General features: G+C 49.1%; 1 protein-coding gene across 1 annotated transcript; it reads left to right on the top strand.

Moving 5' to 3' along the window:
- The first annotated feature begins 224 nt into the window (after positions 1-224).
- On the top strand, positions 225-27,998 carry LOC101936861 (acyl-CoA (8-3)-desaturase). Its single transcript, XM_005289235.4, has 12 exons — positions 225-545; positions 8,832-8,942; positions 9,510-9,707; positions 10,806-10,907; positions 11,103-11,231; positions 16,307-16,367; positions 17,049-17,125; positions 18,537-18,634; positions 18,986-19,082; positions 24,040-24,119; positions 24,759-24,884; positions 25,595-27,998. The coding sequence occupies exons 1-12, from the start codon at positions 339-341 to the stop codon at positions 25,644-25,646; spliced, it is 1,338 nt and encodes a 445-aa protein (XP_005289292.2). The 5' UTR covers positions 225-338; the 3' UTR covers positions 25,647-27,998.

Raw genomic sequence — 27,998 nt, 5'->3', positions numbered from 1 at the left:
AGGAGCCTATATAAGAAAAAGACTCCAAAAATCGGGACATCTGGTCACCCTATTGTCAGCCCCCCCAGCCTCGGGTGGGCCGGAGTCACTCAAGAACCAATGACATTGCGGATCTCTGCAGGGGTGGAATCCAATGTGCCGGGGTGAAACCAATGAGTTCTCGGCGAGGCGGCTGTGGGGGCGGGGTTAGGGAACAGGTTACCCAATGCGCTCTCTAATGGGCGGGGCTGGAGGACTCCGAGGGGCGTGTCCCGGGGCAGGGTGCCGCTCGCGCTCAGGCGGACAGAGGCGGTGCTGAACTGGCAGAGCCGGCCTGAGTGCGGCGGCAGCAAGCGGGAATGGAGGAGCCGGAGCCGGAGCCGGGTGCGGGCTCCTCCCCGCGGCGCTTCACCTGGGAGGAGATCGGGCTCCGCACGGGCCGGGGGCACCCGCAGCAGGAGCGGTGGCTGGTGATCAACAGGAAGGTCTATGACATCAGCCAGTTCTACCGGCGGCACCCGGGGGGCCCCCGAGTCATCAGTCACTACGCGGGGCAGGACGCCACGGTGAGGGCCGGGGCTGGAGGGTTCCCTTTATTCCCCGTGCAGCGCTGAGCCCCGCACTGAGGCTGGGGCAGGTGGCGAGCGGGTCATCGCGGGTGCTGATTTTGGGTTGCACTGTGCCTGTGCCCGCCTGGTGGTGCCAGCACACCGTGGGGAGTTTTTGTGTGTGGCAAGCATTAAAGAGTTGGGGAGATCAGCACGGGCAGTGGGGATGGGAGGTGGCAGACCCTGGGGGATGAGCTAATGGGAGAGGCGGTACTAGGCACAAGCTAAATGTTATGTAAAGGGGAGAGCACGAAGGGATTCAACTGCAGGGATTTTATTCCCTGTAGTGGGAGTGGAGAGCTGTAAATTGGAAAAATCAAAGGGCTGTATCTAGAGGCAATGCCAGGAAATGAGAGGAATGGAGGGAGCACATCAGGAGGAGGGAACAGCATGGAGTGTGTATGGGGCACAGATGGTGGAACACCTGAGTTAGCCCAGTTCCAAAGGGCCACCTGATCTTTGAAGCCCTGTGCATATGCTGATGATACTTCCACAGTTCTGTGAACAGCACTACTCCCCACACAGAGATCCTGGTAAAGACCAGCAGGATGACTCTGTGGTCCAAGTTCTCCTATGTACCTGAGTGAGAGTCTGGGGAAGGGGCTTTCTGGAGCAGCTGTATGGTGATGGGAATCCTGAAAGTCTGTAGTAACTTAGACAGGGAGGGGAAGAAGAAAGGACAGGTTCTGTAGAACATGTGCCCCACTGGTGGCAAGGGATGTGCTAATGGGGAGAGGGAGATAAGTAGTGGGATCTGCTTATTTCAGTTGAAGTGGTAGCTTGGCTTATTTGTTTAATTCTGATTGTGAATCAGAGATTTTGAAGCTGCAGTCTGAGGTAAAAAGCAGATCACAGTATGTTTAGCACTGGACTTACCATATATCTGCTAGCTGGAGGTTGATACAAAAGGTGAAGGGAAGGCCCCACCAGCAAAGTCCTGGTAGCATGTTGCTGAACATCTAGATTCAGCAGGGAAGAGATAATTTGGAGAGATGGGGGTTTCTTGTTTACCCCTTACAAGGGTATTGTTGTCAGTATTATCCTCAGCTCCGTCACTTAGGCCCCAATCTAGTAAAGCACTTAAGCATATGCTTATCTTTAAGCATGAAGTCAATGGGATTGCTCACACACTTAAAATTAAGCACATGCTTAACTGCTTTGGTGGACTGGGTCTCTAAAGTGCATCTGCTTTCCAGGATTTTAGTTCTGATTTATTTTTTATATAGCAGTGTAGATGTACTTGGTATTTAGGTAACTGATGCTAAACAGAGACCAAAATCCCTACCCTGCTGAGCTTTCACTTTTAAAGCACAAGCTGACTTATGCCCATTATGCTTCATGAGATCACTTGTCTGTTCACTCCACATATGGTTTCTGGGGTTTACTTGCCAGCACATGAATGCCTACTTCGTTAAAGCATGGTACATATTTTTGCATGTATGCCCTGGCTGTGTGCACCCCAACTGTCAGTTGTCCCAAGCATAGGCGTGCGCAGCCCATTTCATTAGGGTGTGCACCCAGGGAGCCCCACCCTGCCCTAGCCCCACCCCCATCCATTCCCTCCTACTTCCTGCCCCCTGACTGCCCCCCTCAGAACCCTCAACCCCCCATGCTCCTTGTCCCCTGACTACCACCTCCTGGGACCCCTGCCCTTAACTGCCCCCCCGGAACCCCTCCCCCTATCTAAGCCTCCCTGCTCCTTGTCCCCTGACTGCTCCCCTAGGACCCTACCCCCTACCTGTCCCCTGACTGCCCCGACGCTTATCCACATCCCTGCCCCTAGACAGACCCCCAGGACTGCCACGCCTATCCAACTGCTCCCTGCCCCCTGACAGCCCCCCCCAGAACTCCTGACCCATACAACCCCCCCAGCTCCTTGTCCCCTGACCACCGCTTCCAAAGACCCCCCTCAATTGCCCCCCAGGACCTTCCTTGCTCCCTGTCCCCTGACCCCTATCTGCCCCCTGACAGACCGTGGGACTCCCATACCCCATCCAACCCCCCCTGCTCCCTGACTGCCCCCTCCAGAGACCCCCTGCCCCTAAGCACCCCCCCAGGATCCCACCCCCTATCCAACCCACCCTGCTCCCTGTCCCCTGACTGCCCCCACCCCTTATCCAACCCCCCTGGCCCTGGACCCCTTACCATGAGATGAGGGTCCTAGCCTCCCTGCGGAGCCAAACACTGTCCCGCAGAAGCATGCAGCCCCAGCTCCATGGGTGGGATGGGAGACAGAGGGGCTCAGGCCAGCTCCACACAGAGTGGGGTCAGGGCTTCAGCCCTGCAACTTTCCCCACTAGGGTGGCTGGGGCTCCCGAGACGGGGACTTCAACCCCACATCTTCTGCCAGGGTCCAGGCTTCTACTCCCTGCCCCATTGTGGCTCCTCTGCCCCCCCCCGTTGCAGCTCCTGCCGGGGTCCGGGCTTCTCCCCCGCCCCCTCCCCCTCCCTCTCCCCAGTGCAGCTCCTGCTTGGGTCCGGGCTTCTCCCCTCCCCCACTCCCTCCCCTCACGTGGGTCCAGCCCCGTCTGGGGCTTCTTGTCCCCCACCCCCGCATGGCTCCTGCCGGTATCTGCAGCTTCTCCCACTGCACCCAGCCCTAGCCTAGCTGGGCTCCCTTGGGTCACCTGCTGCCTGCTGTGGCCGGAGTGGAGCCTGGCTGGCAGAGAGCAGCCATACACGTGGACCCCATGGCCATCAGCCCAAGAGATGCCAGCCCAAGAGGTGCGGGGCAGCCCTAGGCAAGCAGGGGCTGGCTGTGCTGCTGCTGATAGCACCGCACTCCCACTCACACCTAACCCTAAGGCTTTCTTTTTTTTTTTTTTTTTTTTTTTTTGTGATACTCACTGGGCCCCTGCCGGAGCAGGGAGTCAGGAAGCAGTTGATTTGAGCCTGCCCGGCAAACAGCTGAGGAGGGGGGAGGAGCAGCCTTCCCAGCTGGAGCTCAGGGCATTAGGGTGTGCTGGGGCACGCCTATGGTCCCAAGGCATCTCAATGTGGGGAGCTGACAGCAGAGGGTAGGACTTGGGCTGGGTGAAAGTGGTAAAAAGATTTTCACACGTAAGATTTTTCACCAGTTCCCTTTGTGTGGTTTTTGCAGACCCACAAACTGTGAAGTTTGAAAAGATTTCAGAAGACCGTTTTTTGCAATGAGATGTGAGAAAACTCAAAAAGCAATTTAAATTGCCTGCTCCATTTCTGATTCAGTAGACTACAACATGCTCAGCCTAAATAATGCAGTTTAACTCTCTGGGTCTGAGAAATGGCAATGAGAACTTCTACCAGAGAGAACACCTCCAAAAAATACTGAATTTAAAATCTGCACAGCCACATGTGGGTATTACATTTTACATGTTTGGAAACTGAGGCTTAGAAAGGTTAAGACCAACATTTTTGACTGAGGGTGCCTAGTGGTATCAATCTGTTTAAGTTGTCTTCAAATTAGGCATACAAAATTAGTGAACACTTTTGAAAATGGTGAGTCTGAACCTGTAAACACTTCTGCACATTTAATTTTATTTATCTGAGTAGTCCCATTGAGGTAAGTATTTGCATGGTCAGGGCCTTGGATCTTAACCTCTCTCAGCTGCACTTTCCTCATCTATAACAAGGAGATAATGAAAAATACCTAGTACTTCATAACTACATACATAGTGTAAGAGCACATCACTTGTTAATTGTTTTAGATAAGATCAGTATTTGCAGTGTTATTAGATACAGTAGAATATCAGAGTTACGAACTGACCAGTCAACCACATGCCTTATTTGGAACCAGAAGTACACAATAAGGCAGCAGCCGAGACAAAAAACATACAGAAATACAGTACAGTACTGTGTTAAATGTAAACTTCTAAAAAAGCAAAGGGAAAGCAGCATTTTTCTTCTGCATAGTAAAGTTTCTAAGCTGTATTAAGTTAATGTTCAGTTGTAAACTTTTGGAAGAACAACCGTAACATTTTATTGAGAGTTACGAACATTTCAGAGTTACGAACAACCTCCATTCTCAGGGTGTTCTTTACTCTGAGGTTCTACTGTATTGTCTGTACTAAGCACAAGATACTGTGGTGGGTATAAACAGCTGTTCACAGGAGGTAAAACTATCTAAGGCAACACTGGAAGATTTTCAAACGCAATCTCCATAATGGGCCAGATTTTCAAGATTAAGTGCGCACTCTTGCACACATGCATTCAGACACAGACAGTCAGGCCACATCTGCATACAAATATTTGACTTGTGCATACAAGGTACACATCAAATATTTGCCTGAGTAAATTAAGCATGTGCGCACCATTATATTCCTCTACCTTTGAAAATCTAGCCCAGTGTTTGCAAAGAGCTGTATAATTGCAGAGTATTATTAAAGGGTACTATCAACTTAAAAATCACCCTGGTGTCTGAAAATGTTTTCCCTGCTATTTTTACAAGAAACAATAGCTAACATTACTAGAACTGGAAAAATGTGTGTATTTTGTAGCGCCTACATGGGTAGTCACATCACATTTGCTCTTTCCCTGTGTAGTCAGTTTCTCTCTGAGTCTTTCACACAAGGGGAGAGAAAAGCTTTTTAAAAAATTAGGACAATGTGGTTGTAAACCACAAAGTTTGGCACATGGACTCGGGGCAGACATAGTACCTGAAACTACTCTTAACTTATTGTGATTGACGACATTTCAATTTCATTAAGTCCCTTTTAATCCCAGACACTGACCGGAGTAGGAATGGAATTTGGAGCCCAATGTCTTCTAGGGCTGCACAATATGGGTATAGCCAGCAGCCTAAGGCACTGTGCGGACCTTCGCAACCTCCACAATATCATGACAATTCCGTCCATTTTAAGCCCTGTTCCAGTGAAGGGGTGTCTGAGAAATGGGTCAGTCATAAGGGTCACAGGCATCTAGGGTTGGATTTATGTGCTATCAGGTATTAACAGACCCGGGGAGCAAATTGTGACAGATATGATAATATCCTGCAATAGCCTGCACAAACCTTATTGAACTGCGTTAAACCTTATTTTATTGAATTGTGTTTAATATCTTTGGAGTCCATTGTATTAAATGAGTGGTATATATATCCTTGTGGGCCAGGTATTATATGTATTTCCACGGGAAGAATAAATCCAGCTTCTCCAGGAACTGAGAAAAGAGGGGAACGTTGATTAGTCAAAGGCGTTCAGGTTATAACATCTCCAGAGAAGCACTCCTCCCTGATGAGGTTTGCATAAACTGGATTTTCCAGAGATCAACATACAAAGAAAGGACTTTTGGTTAAATAGCCTGAGTTAAAACTGACTTGGACCTTCTTTCTGATCCAGCAAACGGCCAGGCCCTCTTATCCCAGGGGGCCCCCACTCCTTAGGAGAGGGTTGGGAGGTCTTTGGTCCACTGAGGCCCCATAAAACTTGGGTTCTTGTTCTGAGCAAAGGGTGCTATGCTGAAACCATCGGACAACCGCTGGGAGGGGTCTGAAGGACTGTTAACCTCCCAGAGCCCATGTTGGAGTTGAGGTGATCTCTGGTAAGCATATTACCATGCCTGTAGGTTCTTTTATTGTTTTAAAATACGTTCTCTCTGTAATGCTTTTCCCTTAAGAATTAAAGTGCATGCTTAGAAAGAGCTGTATGGTAACTCATAACTGTTGGCAATTACCCTGTTATTAATCTCTGAAAAGAAAGCAAAGCACAGACCCTGGCCTGTTGAGGCAGTCCGCCTTGCTGGGGAATAACACAGTGTAGGCAGGGAACTATTCAGCCTGGAAATACCCTGTTCAGAAGGGAGAGAGAAATGGGTTTCCACTCAAGAGAGGCAAGGCTGGGGAGCCAGAAGTCTAGCGTGGGATGCCCTTGCTGAACCATATGGAGGGAATATGGGAACAGTTGTCCTGAACTGTGACACACACAACAAGTGTTATGCTTTCTCATCTTCAGAGAGTAACTACAATTGGGTGAAACAGAACTGCTGACCTCTGAAGTAGCTGAGCTGGAGTGAATCCCAGCTTTTTTTGGATATTTCTATACTGGAAATCCAAAATCAGACTCCTAGAAAAAACAAAAGGAAAGGAAAAGCACTTCCCCTTTAAATGTGTGGCTTGCTTCCTCAGTACCATGATTCTTAGAAGGTACATTAAAGCCCCATCACAATCCCCTACCCCCACCCTCCCTTGAGACTTTACAGCCAGGTTGTACAACCACCACTATGATTGGTCTAAACTTGTGGTACCACCATCTCCTGGTCTGTCCATGTACAACCCCCTTATTCTCCCTCTTCCAATAGGAGAACAGAGATGAAAATACCCCTCTCCCTCTCCCCTGTTTAGGTAAGCCTGAGCTGAGAGGATGCCTTCTCCCCTTCCTGATTAAATACAACAAGGCTGAGCTGGAATTGGCTGCATCAGCCACATTTGAAAACTGTCCCTGGCTAGGTGCCATTTAAAGGGCCAGCACTTTCCAAAAGAACACAAAGCCATGTGGGCACGTGTGGTGCTGAGCAATGTACTAGAAACAAAAAAAAACAGGAGTGGGGGCAGGGATTCCCTTAAAAAGAGAAAGCAAAGTTAGTCCTGGGAAGACTGTAACTGCAATGCTAGGACAGGAACGGGGAGAGGAAATGTAACATGAGACAAAGTGGGAGACTTTCAATGGGAGTGAGGCACCAAACTAACACGTGCGCCCCCTCCAGTGGGTTTGGAATCTAAAGCAAGGTGGATTGTGAATATAGTGATACAGGTATATAAACCCTGACTTGCTTCGTTGAGGCCACGCTTTCCCAGAGAGGGCACAGGGAACATAAAACTGCTAAAAAAATCCAAGGAGTCCGATGGCACCAGACTCCTCGTTGTTTTTGTCGATACAGACTAACATGGCTACCCCTCTGATATAAGTGATTGTTAAGTGATTGATAATTTTCCCAAGTGACAAGAAGTCACTGATTTCCCTGCCAGGGCTCTCCCAAGCAGCGGTGCACAAGGGGGAGTCAGGAGCTTATTACACAGTCTGTTCAGTAATGTTGGGGGAGGCACCTGAGGGAACCAAAGGCAGCTAGAGGGGGAGCAGTAGTAAGCAGCGAAGCTGGGGGATGGGCCTGTGGGAGAGTGTCAGTGGGGACGAGCCTGGAACAGCTTGGGGGGTTTGTTTGCAGTGAGTGGCAGAAGTTGGGGGAACCTCCTAGACCAGGGGTAGGCAACCTATGGCACGGGTGCCGAAGGTGGCACACGAACTGATTTTCAGTGGCACTCATGCTGCCCGGGTCCTGGCCACTGGTCTGGGGGGCTCTGCATTTTAATTTTAAATGAAGCTTCTTAAACATTTTAAAATCCATATTTACTTTACAAACAACAATAGTTTAGTGATATATTATAGACTTATAGAAAGAGACCCTCTAAAAATGTTACCATGTATTACTGGCACGAGAAACCTTAAATTAGAGGGAATAAATGAAGACTCCACACAGCACTTCTGAAAGGTTGCCGATCCCTGTCCTAAACCCTCCTTCTTCACTTGATTAACCTTTTCAATTCAGCCAGCCCAGTCCTGTCCCTACCCTCCAGTTGCCCCAGTCCCCAGCCTGTCTCCCCACTAGCTCCTGTACACCCATTCTGCAGGTCACTGAGGCAGCACTCTGCCTCCAGCCCTTTGCGGTGGATGAACCATGCTGGTTAGTCCAGTAGGGAGAGTGCAGAGCATCCGTTTAGCAATGCCTATTGGAGATGTCACAGCAGTTCCTGTGATTAGGGGGAGCAACTGCAGCATAAGCTTTGCTGCCTGCCCTTAGCCCAGCTGGAAGTATGGGAAGTGGAGGAAATGGGAGTAAATCATTGCTTGGAATGGTTAGAGGCACAGGAGAGGGGGAAATGGGGTATCAGAGAACCAGGTGGAGTACAGAAGAGGGCACATTGGTTCATATTTTGAAAGTGGAGGGGTTGGAGCCAGAAGAGGGAATGGCTGGTGTTGCACAAAAGGAGAGAAATGAGAGGAAACAGGAGGCAGAAGAGAATGAGGTCAAGGAAGCATGTTATGGATTGGACAGGAAAAGAAAGACTTTTGATTCAGGGGTAGGGAGGAAGAGGGTCCAGATACCATGGTGACGTGCATTAGAAATATCTAGCTAGCAGAGAGCTCCTACTGCAAGGTATCTGTTTTGGCTTTGAAGAGATCACCAAGGCGTTGGGAAGGAAAGAAGAAGGGTCCGGCAGCTTCACCTGCCCCAATGTGTGATTTATCTCACCCCATTCTCTTGTCTGTGTTTCAGGATCCTTTCACAGCGTTCCACCTTGACAAGGCTCTGGTGAGAAAGTACATGAACTCGCTGTTGATTGGGGAACTGGCATCGGATCAACCCAGCTTTGAGCCCAGCAAAAATGTGAGTGTCGTAAAAGTCGGATGTTGGGATGGGATTAGGGCAGCTGTGGGGATGTGCTGATATCCCTCATTTACTAGCAACCAGAACTCCCAGGAAATGGCAAATCACATTGCATCTTGGACTCATGCCTGTTTAAGGCTTCCCCTTGGTGTCCACCAATACCAGCCTAGAAAAACAGGGCCTATTGGTCACAGGTTCCCTCCTGTGTTACCGCAACACTCATCAGGCGGGGAGCAGAACATGTTAGCTACAGGTTCTCCTCAGTGATACAGTCCTACTGACCAGGGGATCCCTTTGGTGTTCTAGTGACCCTCACCTGAGAGTGGGAGTGAGAAGGGCAGATCCAGTCAGCCATAGGCTCTCCCCGGTGTCACAGAGACCCTTTACCCACCCACGGGTTATTATAGCATGTCAGCTGCATACTTTCCCTGATGTCACAGCTACTGCCTCTGAGGGGACCCCAGCTTTCCACTGCTGCTGCAGTGACCCCTCTGGAGCTCCCAGGGCTCCTGAGGCTGCTGTCCTGCACACCCATGGGAGAGTGCTGAATGTTGGCTCTCCCTGCAGAAATTGCTGGTAGAGGACTTCCGCGAGCTGCGCACTACGGTCGAGAGGATGGGACTCTTCGACCCCAACCACCTCTTCTTCTTCCTGCTTCTCCTGCACATTCTGCTGCTGGATGCTGCCGCTTGGCTCACCATCTGGTACTTTGGATCATCCTTGCTGCCTTTCCTCTTCTCTGCATTACTGCTAGGCACCGTCCAGGTAAACTGCTCAGGGATCATCCTGTACATCCACAAACTCAGGACCAATGATGTATCCCCGGGTGCCTCTGTCAGTACCTGTGATGCTCTTTTACTTGGTGAGCCAAGGAAAGATAAACTTGAAAATGCTTCAGGAATGCTGGGAGTGGGGGGGCTGAAAGCAACTGCATTTTTGGTCTCTCCCAGAAGGAGGCACTGTGAAGAGCAATGTAGGAGTGGACATGGAGAGCTCACAGCTTCTCCATTCCTTGCCTGTCTTAACAGGAGGAGCTGGAGGGGTGGAGCAGTGGTTGTGGGAAGCTCCCAGCTATCTTAGACTCCGCCTCTCTTAGAAGGAGGTGCTGTTGGAAATACAGCAGAAGCTCTGGATGTGGCAGGTTCACGAGAATTACAGTCCCCTCCTTCCCAGGGTCTGGTTGAGGGGAGGGGATGCAGCCCCTCAATGCGTGCTTTTTGAGTAAGCGGAGTTAGAACTGGTATCCTATGTATCTCCTCCCCATAGTCTGCTAGAGAGCTTCATTCGTCCCGGACTTCTTGCTATAGCTGTACTTCTCTGCTCTGTTTTGTATGAACTTTGAGAGACACTAGGCAGTAGCCACGCCCTCCTTGTGTTCCCATGGGAACACGTAGTGCACTGGAGCTGAGGACATAGCAACTATGAAAGCCCCAGCTGTTCCTCCTTTGCCCAGGTGGTCCCTCTGGAATTACAAACGCTCAGAGGAGACAGGCTTCTCCTCAAAGGCTACTTTGTTACGGCGCTCCGACCAGTTTGAAGAGAATAAATGCTCTGATTCTTAGTTCCATAGCCTTTTCTTCCTGGCCCCTCCTTCCCCACGTAAACAACTCTCCAGCGCTCTGTAACCTCACCCGGTCCAGGCTGGAGTCTAGTGGCAGTACAGTGAGGGAGCGATGTTTAGGATTTTGTGTGGAGAATGGAAATATCTCCTTGTGACCAGTACAGGGTGCTCTCACCTGCTTAAGGTGAACCGTCAGGAGAGCAGGAGTGTTGTTCCTACGACTGTATGTGTGGAGAATGAACACTGTTGCAGAAGCTCACTGAATTCTGGCTGCTTTCTCAGTGATTCCTTTTGTCTTCCAGGCCCAGGCTGGGTGGCTCCAGCACGATTTCGGGCACCTCTCGGTGTTCAGCAAATCCAAATGGAACCACTTGGTTCACAAGTTTGTGATTGGCCATCTGAAGGTAAGTGTTCGGTGCTGAGAGCAATCGCCAGAGTTTCAACAGGACTCGAGAGCAAGGGAGCCCCACAGGTTCAAGAAACCTCTCGTTCCCTAACTGTGACAGGGAGGGGAATGTGGTGCAGCTCTTGGGAAGGGGTGAGGAGTTGACTTATTTTTGGCAGCATTGAAGTTTGAATGGTCTCATTTGTTCCTGCAGGGTGCGCCAGCCAGCTGGTGGAATCATCTGCACTTCCAGCACCATGCCAAACCCAACTGCTTCCGCAAGGACCCTGATGTTAACATGCACCCCTTATTTTTTGCTTTGGGAAAGACGCTGTCTGTGGAGGTGAGTCTAAGGGATGTCTGGGGGCAGGTTGGGTCACTGGAAGAATGCGGCATTAAAAGGATCCAAAATCAGGAAGCAGCATAAAGTTGGGGAGAACACCAACTATCATGCAGAGCTGCAGAACAGCTGGGCTGCCTCTGTATTTCAGGCATTCAGGGAAGGAGTTGGGAGGGAGGGACCTCTTGCTTAAAATCCAATTTCCTGTGAGAGAGGAACAGGAAGTGAGAGATCATGGAGTGGCAGTATTTTTTTTTTTTTTGTCCTGGTATAACTTTGACTTGGAAAATTGGTTTAGCCTGAAACTGTCCAGCTTTTACTCTGGAGGCAAAAAAGAAAGTTCATTAAACTGCTTTTGAATCAGTATAAACATTACCCAGATTTGAAATGTTGTCTTATATTAACATTACTTTGTCTTCCCCAGCTCCAAACAACTTGTTACAACTTCTTTAAACTTTCCATACAGTTAAACTTCATTAAAAGTTGCTTTTTTTGCTATGTTTTCGAATGTGTTAAAGATTGCTTCATGATTATGAGTCAGTATTCATTTTCTTAGCTGAAGAAGAGCTATGACGAGATACAGATTTGGATACAAGTTGCTTGTTTTGTTAATTTTTAGATTAGCTTGGCTAATTTTAGTGCTCCAGGAAGTGAAACACCAGCTAGCATATAAAAGTGATTCAAGATTCCTATGCATTCCGCCAAAACACTAGCTAATTCAGTGCTGGATCCATGGGCCCACTGAAATCAGTGGGAATCTGTCAGTCAATTTCAGTGAGATTTGGAATTGGTCCCAGCTGGAGTGCAAATGCATCTCTGGTGTAACACTTCCAGAAATGGTTTTGACATTTGGGTTTTTTAAAACATGAACCCAAATGAATATAGTGACTGGCTCAGACTTTCTGATTTTTTCCCCCTGGAACTGAGGAATTGTTGGCCTACTCAGTGCAGGGAAGCAGTAAATTTGATATATCTGGACTTTAGTAATGCTTTTAACGCAGTCCCACCATGATATTCTCATAAGAAAATTAGGGAAATATGGTCTTGATGAAGTTACTATAAGATGGGCGCAGAACTGGTTAAAAGACTATTCTCAAAAAGTAGTTAGCAGTGGCTCATTGTTAAACTGGTAGGGCATATCCAGTGGGGTGCTGCAAAAGTCTGTACTGGTACTATTCAGTATTTTCATTAACGGCTGGGATAATGGTGTGGAGAGTATGCTTATAAAATTTGCAGATGACACCAAGCTGGGAGAGGTTGCAAGGTCCTTGGAGGTCAGGATTAGAATTCAAAATTATCTTGATGAATTGGAGAATTGGTCTGAAATCGGTAAGATGAAATTCAGTAAATACAAGTGCAAAGTACTATACTTAGGAAGGAAGAATTAAATGCACAAATACAAAATGAGAAATAAGTGGCTAGGCAGCAGTACTGGAGAAAAGGATCTGGAGGTTATAATGGATCTCAAACTGACTATGAGTCAACAGTGTGATGATGTTGGGAAAAAGGCAAATATAATTTTGGGATGTGTTACCAGGAGTGTCATATGTAAGACTTGTGAGGTAAGTCTTCCACTCAGCTCAGCACTGGTGAGGCCTCAGTTGGAGTATTGTGTCCTGATCTAGGCACCACACTTTGAGAAAGATGTAGACAAATTGGAGAGAGTCCAGAGGAGAGCAACAAAAATTACATGATGTTTAGAAAAATCTGACCTATGAAGAAAGGTTAAAAAAAACATGGGCATGTGGCGTTTAAAGAAGAGAAGGCTGAGGGGGAACATAAGTCTTCAAATGTGTTAAGGGCTGTTATGAAGAGGACAGCAGTTAATTGTTCTCCGTGTCCTCCAAGGGTAGGACAAGAAGTAATCAGCTTAGTTTGCAGCAAGGGAGATTTAAGTTAGATATTAGGAAAAACTTTATAGTTAAGCACTGGAACAGATTACTCAAGAAGGTTGTGGAATCCCCATCATTGGAGGTTTTTAAGAACAGGTTAGGCAAACATCTGTTGGGGATGGTATAGGTACACTTGGTCCTGCATTAACGTGAGGGGTTGGACTAGATGACCTGTCTAAGTTACTTCCAGCCTTATGTTTCTATGATTCTGCTTATGGCAGGGGTGGGCAAACTACAGCCCAAGGGCCACATCCGGCCCTCCAGATGTTTTAATCCGGCCCTTGAGGTCTCACTGGGGAGCAGGGTCAGGGGTTTGCCCCACTCCGTGCGGCTCTTGGAAGCAGTGGCATGTCCCCCCTCCGGCTCCTACATGTAGGGGCAGCCAGGGAGCTCTGCTTGCTGCCCCCACCCCAAGCGTGGCCCCTACAGCTCCCATTGGCCGGAAACCACAGCCAATGGCAGCGCGGGGCCCTCCCCCACCCGCACCCCCTGCAACCCCAGCCCTGGGCTCTCCCCCCACCAGTACTGACTCCACCCACTCCCCCCTCGCCTCCAGCCAGTCCGACACTGGCAGAGTCGGGGTAAGCAGCGGGGCTCCCGGGCCGCGCCTCAGCCCAGGGTCCCTCCAGCCAGGGCTCCCACCTCCAGGACCAGCGGGGACACCGAGGGGCAGAGCTGGGGGACCACCCCAGCAGGGGGTTGAGGAGCCAGGGCAGGGTAGCCCCAGAGGGAGCGGAGCCCCGGAGAGCGGGACGTGGGCCCCGCACGGCAGCGCCCTGCCCTCTATGACCCCGCTGCTGCTTCTGGCCTCCCTGCCGCAGTCCTTGGGTGGCACGGGCCGCTTCACCAGCCCCGGATACGGCGCTGGGGGGTGGCCGCCCTGCGGCACCTGCAGGCAGCTCCGTGTGCCCTGAGGTGTGGCCTCCAGCGCAAGTGTCCCCCGTTTGGAGCCTGCCTGGCCCAGCCACAAGGTGAGGGTGCTGCTCCCCCACGGCGTGAACCGCAGCGGCCCCAGGGCACCCCCCCGCACCACGCGCTGCTGCTGCCAGGGCGGGCTCTAGGCTTTTGCCGCCCAAAGCAAAAAAAAAAAAAGATGTCCGGAATGCCGCCTCTGAAAATGTGCCGCTCCAAGCACGTGCTTGGTTTGCTGGTGCCTAGAGCCGGCCCTGCACGCGGAGCTGCCTGGCCACGCCTCCGCATAGGAGCTGGAGTGGGGACACGCTGCTGCTTCTGGGAGCTGCTTGAGGTAAGCGCTGCCCGGAGCCTGCACCCTGACCCCCTCCCGCGCCTCAACCCTCTGCCCCAGCCCTAATCCCCCTCCCGCCCTCCGAACCCCTCGGTCCCAGCCTGGAGCACCCTCCTGCATCCCCAGCCCCTCAGCCCCACCCCAGAGCCCACACCCCCGGCTGGAGCCCTCATCCCTTCCCGGACTCCAATCCACAATTTTGTGAGCATTCATGGCCTACCATTCAATTCCCATATCCAGATGTGGCCCTTGGGCCAAAAAGTTTGCTCACTATTTGAGGATGGCAGTGATATGGTCTCACTTATCTGTACGTAGGGCATTGAAAATCAAGTGTCTCCACGATAGGAAAATCTATTCACCCTTGTTTCCATGGAGATGATCTACAGTCTAGGTGGTTATCTGTCTCTGCTTTGGAGACTAATCTGATATGGGTGGGTGTTCTAAACACTGCCACATATATTAATAGTATCATGTTTTATTTTTGTTTCTGTATTTTGGCATAGCCTACAAATTATGCTTTGTACCGTATGCATTTTTCCAGTTCTAGGAACTGTATTAAGCAGCTGTACTAGAAGGTAGCCTGCCTAGATATTGCCAGCTTCTGCTACCAATAGCAAGTTACAGTGGAGAGTAAGGCCCCAGTCCAGCATATGCTTAACTTTACACAAATGAGTAGTCCCATTGGCTTCAACGGGACTATGCACATGAGTATTGTTGGAGGTGAAGATGAATCTATCCCACATCCAGGACCCTGCTGCTCTCTGGTTTATTTCAGAGCATTACTGAAGGCAAAATTCAGCTACAGTTCAGTCTGTTGGCTTATCTGTATTATCCAGGTGATAAGCACTCTCTCGTGACCATGTGGAGGGAGCTTTTGTGCATGTCAGAGTGAAGGGAGCTTTCTGGATTCACATGGAGCCATTTTGCTGATTGTCATTCTTTCAGTGGAGGCAGGGTAGAGCAGAGTAGGACTGTCCGTCCCTTCTCTACAAAGGTGACAGCTCTAATCAGGGCCTGCTACAGATCTGTCTTACTAACTGAGAGAGACAAGGTGGGTGAGGTAATATCTTTTATTGGACCAACTTCTGTTGTTGAAAGAGAGAAGCTTTTGAGCTACACCAGAGCTCTTCTTCAGGTCCCTCTGTAGCTTGAAAGCATGTCTCTTTCACCAACAGAAGCTGGTCCACTAAAAGATATTATCTCACCCATCTTGTCTCTCTAATATCCTGGGACCAACATGGCTTCAACAACACTGAAAACATTAATAACTTGGCATACACATCAGAACATTCCTGTTTTCTGAGCCCCAGTGGCTCTGAGTTGAAAGATATGGATTGGGTGATGGTCAGGATCCTGGAGAGGATTGGGTGTGTGTTGTCTCCCATCCTCGCTATCTTCTCCTCTTGGTTAACAGTCTGCTGTGAGTTAACCCTGAGAGCACAGGGAAACCTGAGCATATGGCCTGCTGTTGTATTATTCAGTAGTGAGTGCCACTGTTTGTCTGTGTGACTCTTATTAGCTCTGTGGTCTCTTGAGAGGACTTGTGATAAGACAAAACCTTGGTAGTGGTCATAGTAATAAATGGAATCACGTTTGTGATGTGGTTCCAGCGCCCCCTACTGGGGCAGAGCTTGTTGTACAGGTCAGAATTCACATTTCAAGGGCCTAGACTAGACAGTTGTGCATCAGAGGCAGAGCGGGGAGGTGTCCCTTTAGAAGATATAAAATAGGGTGAAGTAGTGCTGTGGGTGACCCAGGTATGAAGAGAACTGGTGGGTACCTGATACCACCTCTCACTGGGGAGGTATTTATGCAGACATTTCTCCTGATGGAGTTGGTAGGAGATTTGTGAGCCTCTCTCTCAGGGAGGGTGATGAAAGTGCTTGTATAAGTGTCTCTGTAGCCCAGGTAACCTGCCATGATCTCTTTTCCTTTCACAGCTCGGGATGAAGAAGAAGAAGTTCATGCCTTACAACCACCAGCACAAGTACTTCTTCATCAGTGAGTATCTCCACTCCCGTGCAGTACCAGCAATCATTAGTAGGAGCATTGCCAGCAGCTTGAGGGAAATGATTATTCCCTTCTATTCGGCACTGGTGAGGCCACATCTGGAGTATTGCGTCCAGTTTTGGGCCCCCCACTACAGAAAGGATGTGGACAAATTGGAGAGAGTCCAGCAGAGGGCAGCACAAATGATTAGGGGGCTGGGCACATGACTTCTGAGGAGAGGCTGAGGGAACTGGGCTTATTTAGTCTGCAGAAGAGAAGAGGGAGGGGAGATTTGATAGCAGCATTCAACTACCTGCAGGGGGTTCCAAAGAGGATGGAGCTCGGCTGTTCTCAGCGGTGGCAGATGACAGAACAAGGAGCAATGGTCTCAAATTGCAGTGGGGGAGGTTTAGGTTGGATATTAGGAAAAACTATTTCACTAGGAGGGTGGTGAAGCACTGGAGTAGATTACCTACGGAGGTTTTTAAGGCCCGGCTTGACAAAGCCCTGGCTGGGATGATTTAATTGGGGTTGGTCCTGCTTTCAGCAGGGGGTTGGACTAGATGACCTCCTGAGGTCTCTTCCAACCCTAATCTTCTATGATTCTATGAATCACCAGAACCCTCCGAATTAATTCCTTTGGAATATGATTACCTGCTTCATGTCTTTGTATTCTCCTTTTCTCTCCTCCAGTTGGACCCCCAGCCCTGGTGCCTCTCTACTTCCAGTGGTACATATTCTACTTCGCAATGCAGCGCAGACAGTGGGTGGTGAGTATGTCCAGCTTTGCCAGACCCTGCAGTGCCTCCCCCTAGTTTTCTGAATAAGGTTTGGTGTGGGGAGTTGGGACTGAAATGTCGGAGGGAGGAGTCCTGAGTGTGGAGTGGCTGGTCACCAGGTCTCACTGTGACACAGTGGATGGGTGTATGATTGGTGCCGAATCCTTTGACAGAAGAGCAGAGTGGGTGTCTTCCTCCTAATGCTTGTGCTTCTCAGTCTGTGAGGGACCAGCTTCTGCTCTGGTAATAAAGGGAGCTGCCTGGACTCTGCTGCTGTGCAGGGATGGTCGTCAGTCAGGAAGGGTTTTTGGGGTTTTCCCCTCATGTTGTGGGGTTGCTGCAGCTCTATGGAGCCTAACCATCAAATGGCACACATGGCTGGTTTTGGGCAGGAAGGGAGACAGTACTTATCCTTCTGTGGCTGTCTGAGGGGGAAAACCATTGAAAGCTGAGGGGAGCGGGAAGGAAAGCTGTAGAAATGAGAGGGGCTGAGAATGGAATTCAATGCCTCATCTTTCTGGGACAACTACATTAAAAAAAAAAGTTGATTTTTCTATTTGTGGGGAAGGCCCCTTTCTCCTAGTTCCCCCACCCAGTTTCAGTGGTGGGGTCTCCAGGCTCCTGCTCTACAGCCCAGCATGAGAGAGCACCCAGAGCAGCGCCAGGCTTCTGTAGCAAAGATCTGGCTGCATCTGCCACTTCTCGCTGCCCCCAGAAGCTCTCTTGTTATCCCCCCCTTTACACTGTTCGGGCTTCCCAATGGCCTAGAACCCAGTCCTTCAGCAGCACAGAGTGGACCGGGCAAAGGAGAATATGGGGGGGATTCAGGGGCATGGTGGGGGGTATGCTGGGACAAGGAGGGATAATGGGGGTTGGGAGGCAAATGCAGAAAAAGAAGGGCTCTCACCTGAGATTTAGGCACAAGAGGGTCTTGACTGGAGAGAGAAGCAACTAAGAGAGGATTATTGCAGAAAAGAGAGTAAGTACCAGAGAAAAGCCCACAGGAAAGTGAAGAGGAACAAGGAATGGTGGGAGGGAAATGAGGCAGAACTAAGCTGTCTATAGCTGCTCCTGTTTTTCAACTTCCTGAGTCTCTCCTTTCTGCCCTCATTGCCCATTCTGGCTTCAGAGGTAAACGAGATATGTGCGCCTTCTTTTGGCCCATGGCCCAGGTCAGGCTGATTATGTGCCAGGGAGTGAAGGGGAGCTAAAGCATATGGGCAGGAAGCGGGGAGGAGGGTGTTTTCAGGGCTGTATTTCAGATGGCGCATGCTAGGGGAGGGGAGGGAGATAAAGACTGGGAATTATAGTGGTGGTTTCTGGGGGTACCAGTGCAGGGCAGTGGGCAGGAGCTGTAATCTACACCCTCGATGCAGGTTTCTCTCTGTCTCCTCTCTGGCAGGACCTGGCCTGGATGCTGACCTTCTACATCCGATTCTTCCTCACCTACTCGCCATTACTCGGGGCGAAAGGGCTCCTGGGGCTCTTTCTTCTGGTCAGGTATCACTCACCCTGCTACCCACTATGGCTGCTTCAGCTCATAGCTGTTTCTTATAAATCCCTCTGCTGTGCCCTTCCCTAGCCTCTAGCCACCCTGCCCATCTCTCCTTTTCCTATCTACCCCCTAATCTTCTGCCCATTGTGACTTTCCATGAGCTGACAGGGGAGATTATTTTCCCTGTGGTGTCATCACCTGTATGGGCCTTTCACTGTCTGGTTAGTTGGATTCCATGGGAGAGGTTTCATCAAGCAGTAACTGCTTTGGCCCAGGACGAGTGCTTGTTCCTGGGCTGTCACAGGCTTAGGTGGGCATGAGGTGAGTGACTGCTTTGTGTGTGTTTGTCTGCACAGGCTCATAGAGAGTAACTGGTTTGTCTGGGTGACGCAAATGAACCACATCCCCATGCACATCGATTACGATAAGAACGTGGACTGGTTCTCTACTCAGGTATGACCCTTTCCTTCCCCGGGAGCTGTGGGCCGGTGGGTAAATTCCAGACCAGATGGCACTTTGTCATAGATGCTAGGGGTCAGCAGTGTGCCCGCAGAGTGTTACAAAATTCAGTAGGGAAAGGCCTTGTGAGCACTCTGAAATTTGTGGTAATGGGGTGGGAGTCTGCACTCATTGGGGGTGACATGGTTACTGCAGGGTGATCTGGGGTTTCGCCTGAAACTTTCCCAGTGCAAGATGCTCCTATGTCCTTCTCTCTTCTTGTGTCTTGACCCTGTGCCTATTTCTGTAAGGGTGAGGAGGTCTCTACAGAGGAGAGTCGGGGCAGATTTGGCTTAATCCTGCTGGTGAGGCCAGCTCTGTATTGGTTAAGACTATGTTCCCATATCCCAGAATAACAACAAAGAGTCTGGTGGCACCTTAAAGACTAACAGATTTATTAGGGCATAAGCTTTTGTGGGTAAAAACCTCACTTCTTCAGATGCATAGAGTGAACGTTACAGATGCAGGCATTATATACTGACACATGGAGAGCAGGGAGTTACTTCGCAAGTGGAGAACCAGTGTTGACAGGGCCAATTCAATCAGGGTGGATGTAGTCCACTCCCAATAATAGATAAGGAGGTGTCAATTCCAGGAGAGGAAAAGTATCAGGGGGTAGCCGTGTTAGTCTGTATCTACAAAAACAACAAGGAGTCTGGTGGCACCTTAAAGACTAACAGATTTATTTGGGCATAAGCTTTCGTGAGTAAAAACCTCACTTCTTCGGATGCTGCTTCTGTAATGAGCCAGCCACTCCCAGTCCCTATTCAAGCCCAGATTAATGGCGTTAAATTTGGAAATGAATTTTAGTTCTGCTGTTTCTCTTTGAAGTCTGTTTCTGAAGTTTTTTTGTTCAATGATAGTGACTTTTAAATCTGTAATAGAATGACCAGGGAGATTGAAGTGTTCACTTACTGGCTTTTGTATGTTACCATTCCTGATGTCCGATTTGTGTCCATTTATTCTTTTGCGGAGGGACTGTCTGGTTTGGCCAATGTACATGGCAGAGGGGCATTGCTGGCCCATGATGGCATATATAACATTAGTGGATGTGCAGGTGAATGAGCCCTTGATGGTGTGGCTGATGTGGTTGGGTCCTCTGATGGTGTTGACAGAGTAGATATGGGGACAAAGTAGGCAACTAGGTTTGCTACAGGGATTGATTCCTGGGTTGGTGTTTCTGTGGTGTGGTGTGTAGTTGCTGGTGAGTATTTGCTTCAGGTTGGGGGGTTGTCTGTAAGTGAGGACTGGCCTGCCTCCCAAGGTCTGTAAGAGTGAGGGATCATTTTCCAGGATAGACTGTAGATCGTGGATAATGTGCTGCAGAGGTTTTAGCTGGGGGCTGTATGTGATGGCCAGTGGTGTTCTGTTATTGTCCTTGTTGGGCCTGTCCTGTAGTAGGTGATTTCCGGGTACCCGTCTTGCTCTGTCAGTCTGTTTCCTCACTTCCCCAGGTGGGTATTGTAGTTTTAAGAATGCTTGATAGAGATCTTGTAGGTTTTTGTCTCTGTCTGAGGGGTTGGAGCAAATTTGGTTGTATCTTAGGGCTTGGCTGTAGACAATGGATCGTGTGATGTGTCTTGGATGGAAGCTGGAGGCATTTAGGTACGTATAGCGGTCAGTAGGTTTCCGGTATAGGGTGGTGTTTGAGTGACCATCACTTATTTGCACTGTAATGTCCAGGAAGTGGATCTCTTGTGTGGACTGGTCCAGGCTGAGGTTGATGGTGGGGTGGAAATTGTTGAAGTCCAGGTGGAATTCTTCAAGGGCCTCCTTTCCGTGGGTCCATATGATGAAGATCTCATCAATGTAGCGCAAGTAGAGGAGGGGCACTAGGGGACAAGAGTTGAGGAAGCGTTGTTCTAAGTCAGCCATAAAAATGTTGGCATACTGTGGGGCCATGCGGGTACCCATAGCAGTGCCACTGACTTGAAGGTATAAGTTGTCCCCAAATCTGAAGTGGTTGTGGGTGAGGACAAAGTCACAAAGCTCAGCCACCAGGCGTGCTGTGGCCTCTTCAGGGATACTGTTCCTGACAGCTTGTAGTCCACCCTCATGTGGATATTGGTGTAAAGTGCTTCTACATCCATGGTGGCCAGGATGGTGTTTTCAGGAAGAATACCAATGCATTGTAGTTTCCTCAGGAAGTCGGTGGTGTCTCAAAGATAGCTGTGAGTGCTGGTAGCGTTTTGTCTGAGGAGAGAGTCCAAATAGCCAGATAATCCTGCTGTAAGAGTGCCAATGCCTGAGATGATGGGGCGTCCAGGGTTTCCGGGTTTATGGAGCTTAGGTAGCAAATAGAATACCCCTGGTCGGGGTTCTGGGGGGGTGTCCATGTAGATTTGTTCCCGTACTGTTGCTGGGAATTTCTTGAGCAGATGGTGTAGTTTCTTTTGGTATTCCTCAGTGGGATCAGAGGATAGTGGCCTGTAGAATGTGGTCTTAGAAAGTTGCCTGGCAGCCTCCTGTTCATAATCCAACCTGTTCATTATGACTACAGCACCTCCTTTGTCAGCCCCTTTGATGATAATGTCAGAGTTGTTTCTGAGGCTGTGGATGGCATTGTGTTCTGTACGGCTGAGGTTATGGGACAAGTGATGTTGTTTGTCCACCATTTCAGCCTGTGCACGTCTGCGGAAGCACTCTATGTAGAGGTCCAGTCTGTCATTTCGACCATCAGGAGGAGTCCATGCAGAGTTCTTATTCTTGTAGTGTTGGTAGGAGGATTCCTGTGGGTCAGTGCACTGTTCAGTGGTGCGTTGAAAATATTCCTTGAGTAGGAGATGACGAAAGTAGGCTTCCAGATCACCACAGAATTGTATCGTGTTTGTGGGGATGGTGGGACAGAAAGAGAGTCCCCAAGATAGGACAGACTCTTCTGCTGGGCTAAGTGTGTGTTTGGAAAGATTGACAGTGTTGTTAGATGAGTTGAAGGTACCACTGTTGTAGCCCCCTGTGGCAGGTAGGCGTTTAGATAGCTTACTGTCCTTTTTCCTCTGTAGAGAAGTGAAGTGTGCATTGTAAATTGCTTGTCTCATTTTTGTAAAGTCCAGCCACGTGGAAGTTTGTGTGGAAGGTTGGTATTGTATGAGAGTCTCCAGTTTTGAGAGCTCATTCTTGATCTTCTGTCTGCTGTACAGGATGCTGATCAGGTGGTTCCTCAGTTTCTTTGAGAGTGTGTGGCACAGTCTCTCACCATAGTCAGTGTAGTATGTTGATTGCAATGGATTTTTTACCTTCAGTCCATTTGGTATGATGTCCATCTGTTTGCATTTGGAGAGGAAGATGATGTCTGTCAGTATCTGTGCAAGTTTTTTGTTGAAGTTGATGGATTTCCACTCCATACGGCCAAATTTAGTGCCTTGCATGGTGTCAAGTATCAGGGGGTAGCCATGTTGAGACTAACCTGGACTTCCACCTGGACTTCAACAATTTCCACCCCACCATCAACCTCAGCCTGGACCAGTCCACACAAGAGATCCACTTCCTGGACACTACAGTACAAATAAGTGATGGTCACATAAACACCACCCTATACTGGAAACGTACTGACCACTATACGTACCTATATACCTTCAGCTTCCATCTAAGATACATCACACGATCCATTGTCTACAGCCAAGCCCTAAGATACAACCAAATTTGCTCCAACCCCTCAGACAGAGACAAACACCTACAAGATCTCTATCAAGCATTCTTAAAACTACAATACCCACCTGGGGAAGTGAGGAAACAGATTGACAGAGCAAGATGGGTACCCGGAAATCACCTACTACAGGACAGGTCCAACAAGGACAATAACAGAACACCACTGGCCATCACATACAGCCCCCAGCTAAAACCTCTGCAGCGCATTATCCACGATCTACAACCTATCCTGGAAAATGATCCCTCACTCTCACAGACCTTGGGAGGCAGGCCAGTCCTCACTTACAGACAACCCCCCAACCTGAAGCAAATACTCACCAGCAACTACACACCACACCACAGAAACACCAACCCAGGAATCAATCCCTGTAGCAAACCTAGTTGCCTACTTTGTCCCCATATCTACTCTGGCGACACCATCAGAGGACCCAACCACATCAGCCACACCATCAAGGGCTTATTCACCTGCACATCCACTAATGTTATATATGCCATCATGGGCCAGCAGTGCCCCTCTGCCATGTACATTGGCCAAACCAGACAGTCCCTCCGCAAAAGAATAAATGGACACAAATCGGACATCAGGAATGGTAACATACAAAAGCCAGTAAGTGAACACTTCAATCTCCCTGGTCATTCTATTACAGATTTAAAAGTCACTATCATTGAACAAAAAAACTTCAGAAACAGACTTCAAAGAGAAACAGCAGAACTAAAATTCATTTCCAAATTTAACGCCATTAATCTGGGCTTGAATAGGGACTGGGAGTGGCTGGCTCATTACAGAAGCAGCTTTTCCTCTCCTGGAATTGACACCTCCTTATCCATTATTGGGAGTGGACTACATCCACCCTGATTGAATTGGCCCTGTCAACACTGGTTCTCCACTTGCGAAGTAACTCCCTGCTCTCCATGTGTCAGTATATAATGCCTGCATCTGTAACGTTCACTCTATGCATCTGAAGAAGTGAGGTTTTTCCCCACAAAAGCTTATGCCCTAATAAATCTGTTAGTCTTTAAGGTGCCACCAGACTCCTTGTTGTTTTTGTAGATACAGACTAACAGATATCCCAGAATGCCATTCTCACCCAGGGCTGGTCTCACTGTCCTCAGGAGTGAGAGCTGTCATCCCCATCCTCAGATGAATCTGTTCAGGCTAGAGGAGAGTGAGGATGAGAAGGTGGCACCAGGTTATCCCGCTGTCCAGGCAAATGAGAGATGAGCATTCATGGAACAACACTCACTGCTCCCCTTCCTCCCCCAGCTCCAGGCAACGTGTAATGTTCACCAGTCTCTGTTCAATGACTGGTTTAGCGGGCACCTGAACTTCCAGATCGAACACCAGTGAGTATGGGCGCAGGAATGAGGGAAAGAATCTTAAGGAACACCAGTCACTGTGGGCACCAGGGGAGGGCAAGGGACCCTGTGGGGCATCAGTGAAAACACAAAGGAAAGGGCAGGAAATCTATGGGGTACAAGACATGGAGGAGGATTGGGAACTGTATTGGGCACCAGATGGAAAGGCAGGAACTCTCTGGGGCACCAATGACTACACCCATTGAGGGAGACGGAATGGGAACCGGATGGGGTATCAGTGAGTACAGGCACTGAATATAGTGAGAAGTGAACACTATAGGGCACTAATTGATTCTAGACTGAAGGTGAGAATAAGGCACCTGTAAGGTTGGGTCCTTGAGGGGAGGCAGGAAGCCTGTGAAGCACTAAGTGAGAGACCAGCTCTCCTGCAGGCTTAAACTAGTGTAAATGGTGGATTCTCTGTAATTTGAAGTCTTTAAATTATGATTGGAGGACTTCAGTAACTCAACCAGAGGTTGTGGGTCTGTTACAGGGGTGGGGTGGAGTGAGGTTCTGTGGCCTGCAATGTGCAGGAGGTCAGACTAGATGATCATGATGGTCCCTTCTGGCCTTAAAGTCTATGAGTCTATGAGATCTCACTGAATCAGCCCCTTTCTCTCTCCACAGCCTTTTCCCCACAATGCCTCGACACAACTACTGGAAGGTGGCCCCCCTCGTGAAGTCCCTGTGTGCCAAGCATGGCATCGAGTACCAGTCCAAGCCCCTGTTCACTGCCTTCGCAGACATTGTGCAGTAGGTATCAGTCAACGTAAAAATGTTGTGCAGTAGCCTTTGACAAGATGCGGACACTGGGCCTTATGGGAAGACAGGTCCGCTAGGGATGTGGGGTGGGAGGGCCACAGCTGAAACAGAAGAGATGTAGCAGAAATAGGATTGGATGGTTCACGGGACTGAGAATGGGATATGGACCTTTTTATATCTAGCCACTGGTTTCAGTCAGTTGCAGATAGCTAGTGTGGACATTCTCATGGAGAACACTCTGCCAGCAGCCTCTTCTCCCACCTCAGGTGCCTCCCTTACTGTCACTCTAGGATTATGTCAGGGTGGGAATCTCCTAGACAGGTCTGTCCCAAGCCTCATTCATTCCATCTTTGTCTTTTTGTAGCCCTTATTTGTGGACTTGAAACCTTACCTGACCATGTCTTCTCCTTTGCTTGCCTCCGTCCTTTTTGTCTCCTGTTGGGTTGTTTAACCCTCGGATCATACAGCAGTCCTTTGTGACTCCATAGGGACTTGTCCTATGCCTTTCCCAGGATCTGTAGCCTGAATCGTTGTGTCTTTGGGGATCTCCCTGATGTGTTCAAGACAAGGGATTTGAATATTACACTAGATTTCATCGCCCCCCACCTCAAATTTGCTTTATTGATCTTTACTCTCACTGTGCTGCCACATTTCATCATTTGTTTCTAAACTAATCAGACTCTTTCTCTCTATCCCTGCAGCTCTCTGAAGGATTCGGGGGAGCTCTGGCTCGATGCCTATCTACATAAATAAGCAGCAGCAGCTCCAAACAGAGGTATTCCCCACCCTCGCTGCCTCCCAGGGTGGTCACCATGAAGACACAGGACAAAGAGTTGGCTGAGCCAGGGGTGTGGAGCTGGGCAAGCTTAATTCCAGTAATGAGTGTGGGTTTTTTTAAAGATGTTTGTTCTTAGTCCTTCTCATGCCTCTCCTACTCCTCCTTTTTTGGGACTGAATAATAGAGAGGATCAGAATGGAGGAGACCACCCATCAGGAAGGAGGAGGAGCCTGTAGGTCTAGGAATTAACACCCTTCTGTCTGGTGACATTTCACTTGCTGTGTCTGTAGGAGAGAAACCTTTTATCTAACATAGATATTTCTGAGATGCCTGGCAGCTTGCTCCCCCCGCTCTGCTCCTTCCCCATGTGAAAGAATCAAGGAAGCTGGGACAGTCTGAGAGCACTGAAGATAGAAGTTGGGGTGGTGGGAAGAGGGAGAAATAAGGAGAAATGTAAGTGTGGAAAAGAGAAGAAACTGTGTAGGTGCTATGTTGTTAAACATCATTGTACATTTAAGAATGGTAAACCAAGTGCCCAAACCTTAGGGGAGTGGGGTAGAGAAGAAAGGCCAAACCACCAGGCAAGGGCTTAGACTACTTTGTAGGATGAGTGTGAGAAGAGAAAGACCAAACCACAGTGCAGGCACTGGTGGGATGCCAGAGCTGTTCCCTAGATGTGGAGTGCTTGGCATGCTGTGTCTAATGGGAGTGCTGCTACATATATGCACTGAGTGCTTTTTTTTTTGTAGAGGTAGGACAGTGAGCCCCTAGATCTCTGGGTTAATTATCATATTGCAACTTCCACTGGAGATGGCATGAGTAGCTTTCACAGTGCCATACCCTAAAAGTGAAAGAGTTGATGGACCAGTTACTGATACTCTAAAAAGATAGACATTAATGCAAGGGGAACCTCTAGTCCCCCCCAGATTAGCTGCTACAGTGCCCCCAGCAATTTAGATTAGGAAGAAGAATGTATAACCAATCCATGGCTCCTTGGGAGTGTATGCTCATTATACTGCACCCTTTGGCTACTGAGGACTTTGTAAATAGGGAGAGAACTCAGGATTTTTTGCATATGAAGCACAGGATGCTCCCATGTGAGCTACAGGCAAATCTTCTTCCACTGTTGAGGCAATAGGGTTCAGGACTGCACTTGAACATGTCTAACATTCCAGCCAGCAGAAGGCAGTGGGGGACACGCATTGCACACACACAAATACAGGCCAATATGTTGTGCCTCTGGTTCTCTATGGGTAAGTATGTCTACACTGCAATAAAAAACCCACAGCACTGAGTCAGCTGACTTGGGCGGAGGGCGGGGGGCTTGGGCTGTGGGGCTAAAAATAGCAGTATAGATGTTCGGGATCAGGTGAGAGCCCAGGTTCCAAGACCCTCCCTGCAAGCCCCATGCCATGGGTCTTTGATTGCTGTGTAGACGTATCCTATTAGGTAATGTGCCTTCAAGACATGCTCTGAAAGGGTATGCGCTTCACTGTAACACTGCCAGAGTATGGCGTTTGCCGACACTACCTACAAGGCCAAACAGCCCAACTGCCAAAGTAAATGTAGCACGTAGCATGACCTTTCTAAAGGCTGCAGTTTGATCACTCTCACCCACCCTACCCCCATCACTTCTTTGTGTTTGAGCCTCCCCTCTCCAGGTTTTGGGTCCAACCTCTTTCCTTCTCTCTCTGGGGTTCTTAAATGGACAAGTGTGACGCGAGAACTCTCCCCATCTTCCCTGCCCTCCCCTCACTCCTCCTGCAGCCAGCCAGCATCATGACAACTTTTCCCAACTAAGGTAACGGGTGATTCAGGCCATGACTACACCACAGACTTCTGCTGGCACAGCTGTGTCAGAGACGAGAAGAGGGGTGATCTCTGACCAGCACAACTGTGCCAGCAAAGCCACTAGTGCAGACACAGCTATACCAGCAAAACTGTGCTTTTCCTTAGATAGCTGGTTTTGCCTGAGGGAGGAGGGTGGGGCTGGAATAAGCTATGCCATTACAAAGCATAGTTTTGTTGGTATAGCTGTATCCACACATGGCAAGCTTTGCCAGTAGAGTATTCCGCTGTGTGTCATTATGCCAGCAAAGTGCTCCTAGTGTAGACATGGCCATAGTATCTAAAGGGGATTGGGAAAGAAATGTAACTTCCCCTCTCAGGCCACCATCCAAAAGGTTGGAGGGCCTGTGAAGCAGGCGGTGTCACCTCACCCTCGACAGCGGCTGGGATGGGAATTCATTTTTGTTTAATGGAAATAATTAAATTGCCATTAAATCATAGGTCCGGAGTGTGGAATAAAGAGTGTAAATTAAATGAAA

The sequence above is a fragment of the Chrysemys picta genome, chromosome 4 (genome assembly GCF_011386835.1).
Source record: "Chrysemys picta bellii isolate R12L10 chromosome 4, ASM1138683v2, whole genome shotgun sequence".
NCBI classification, from domain to species: domain Eukaryota; kingdom Metazoa; phylum Chordata; order Testudines; family Emydidae; genus Chrysemys; species Chrysemys picta.
The sequence above is the reverse complement of the archived record's forward strand: the minus strand, read 5'-3'. Positions and strand labels throughout refer to the sequence as shown.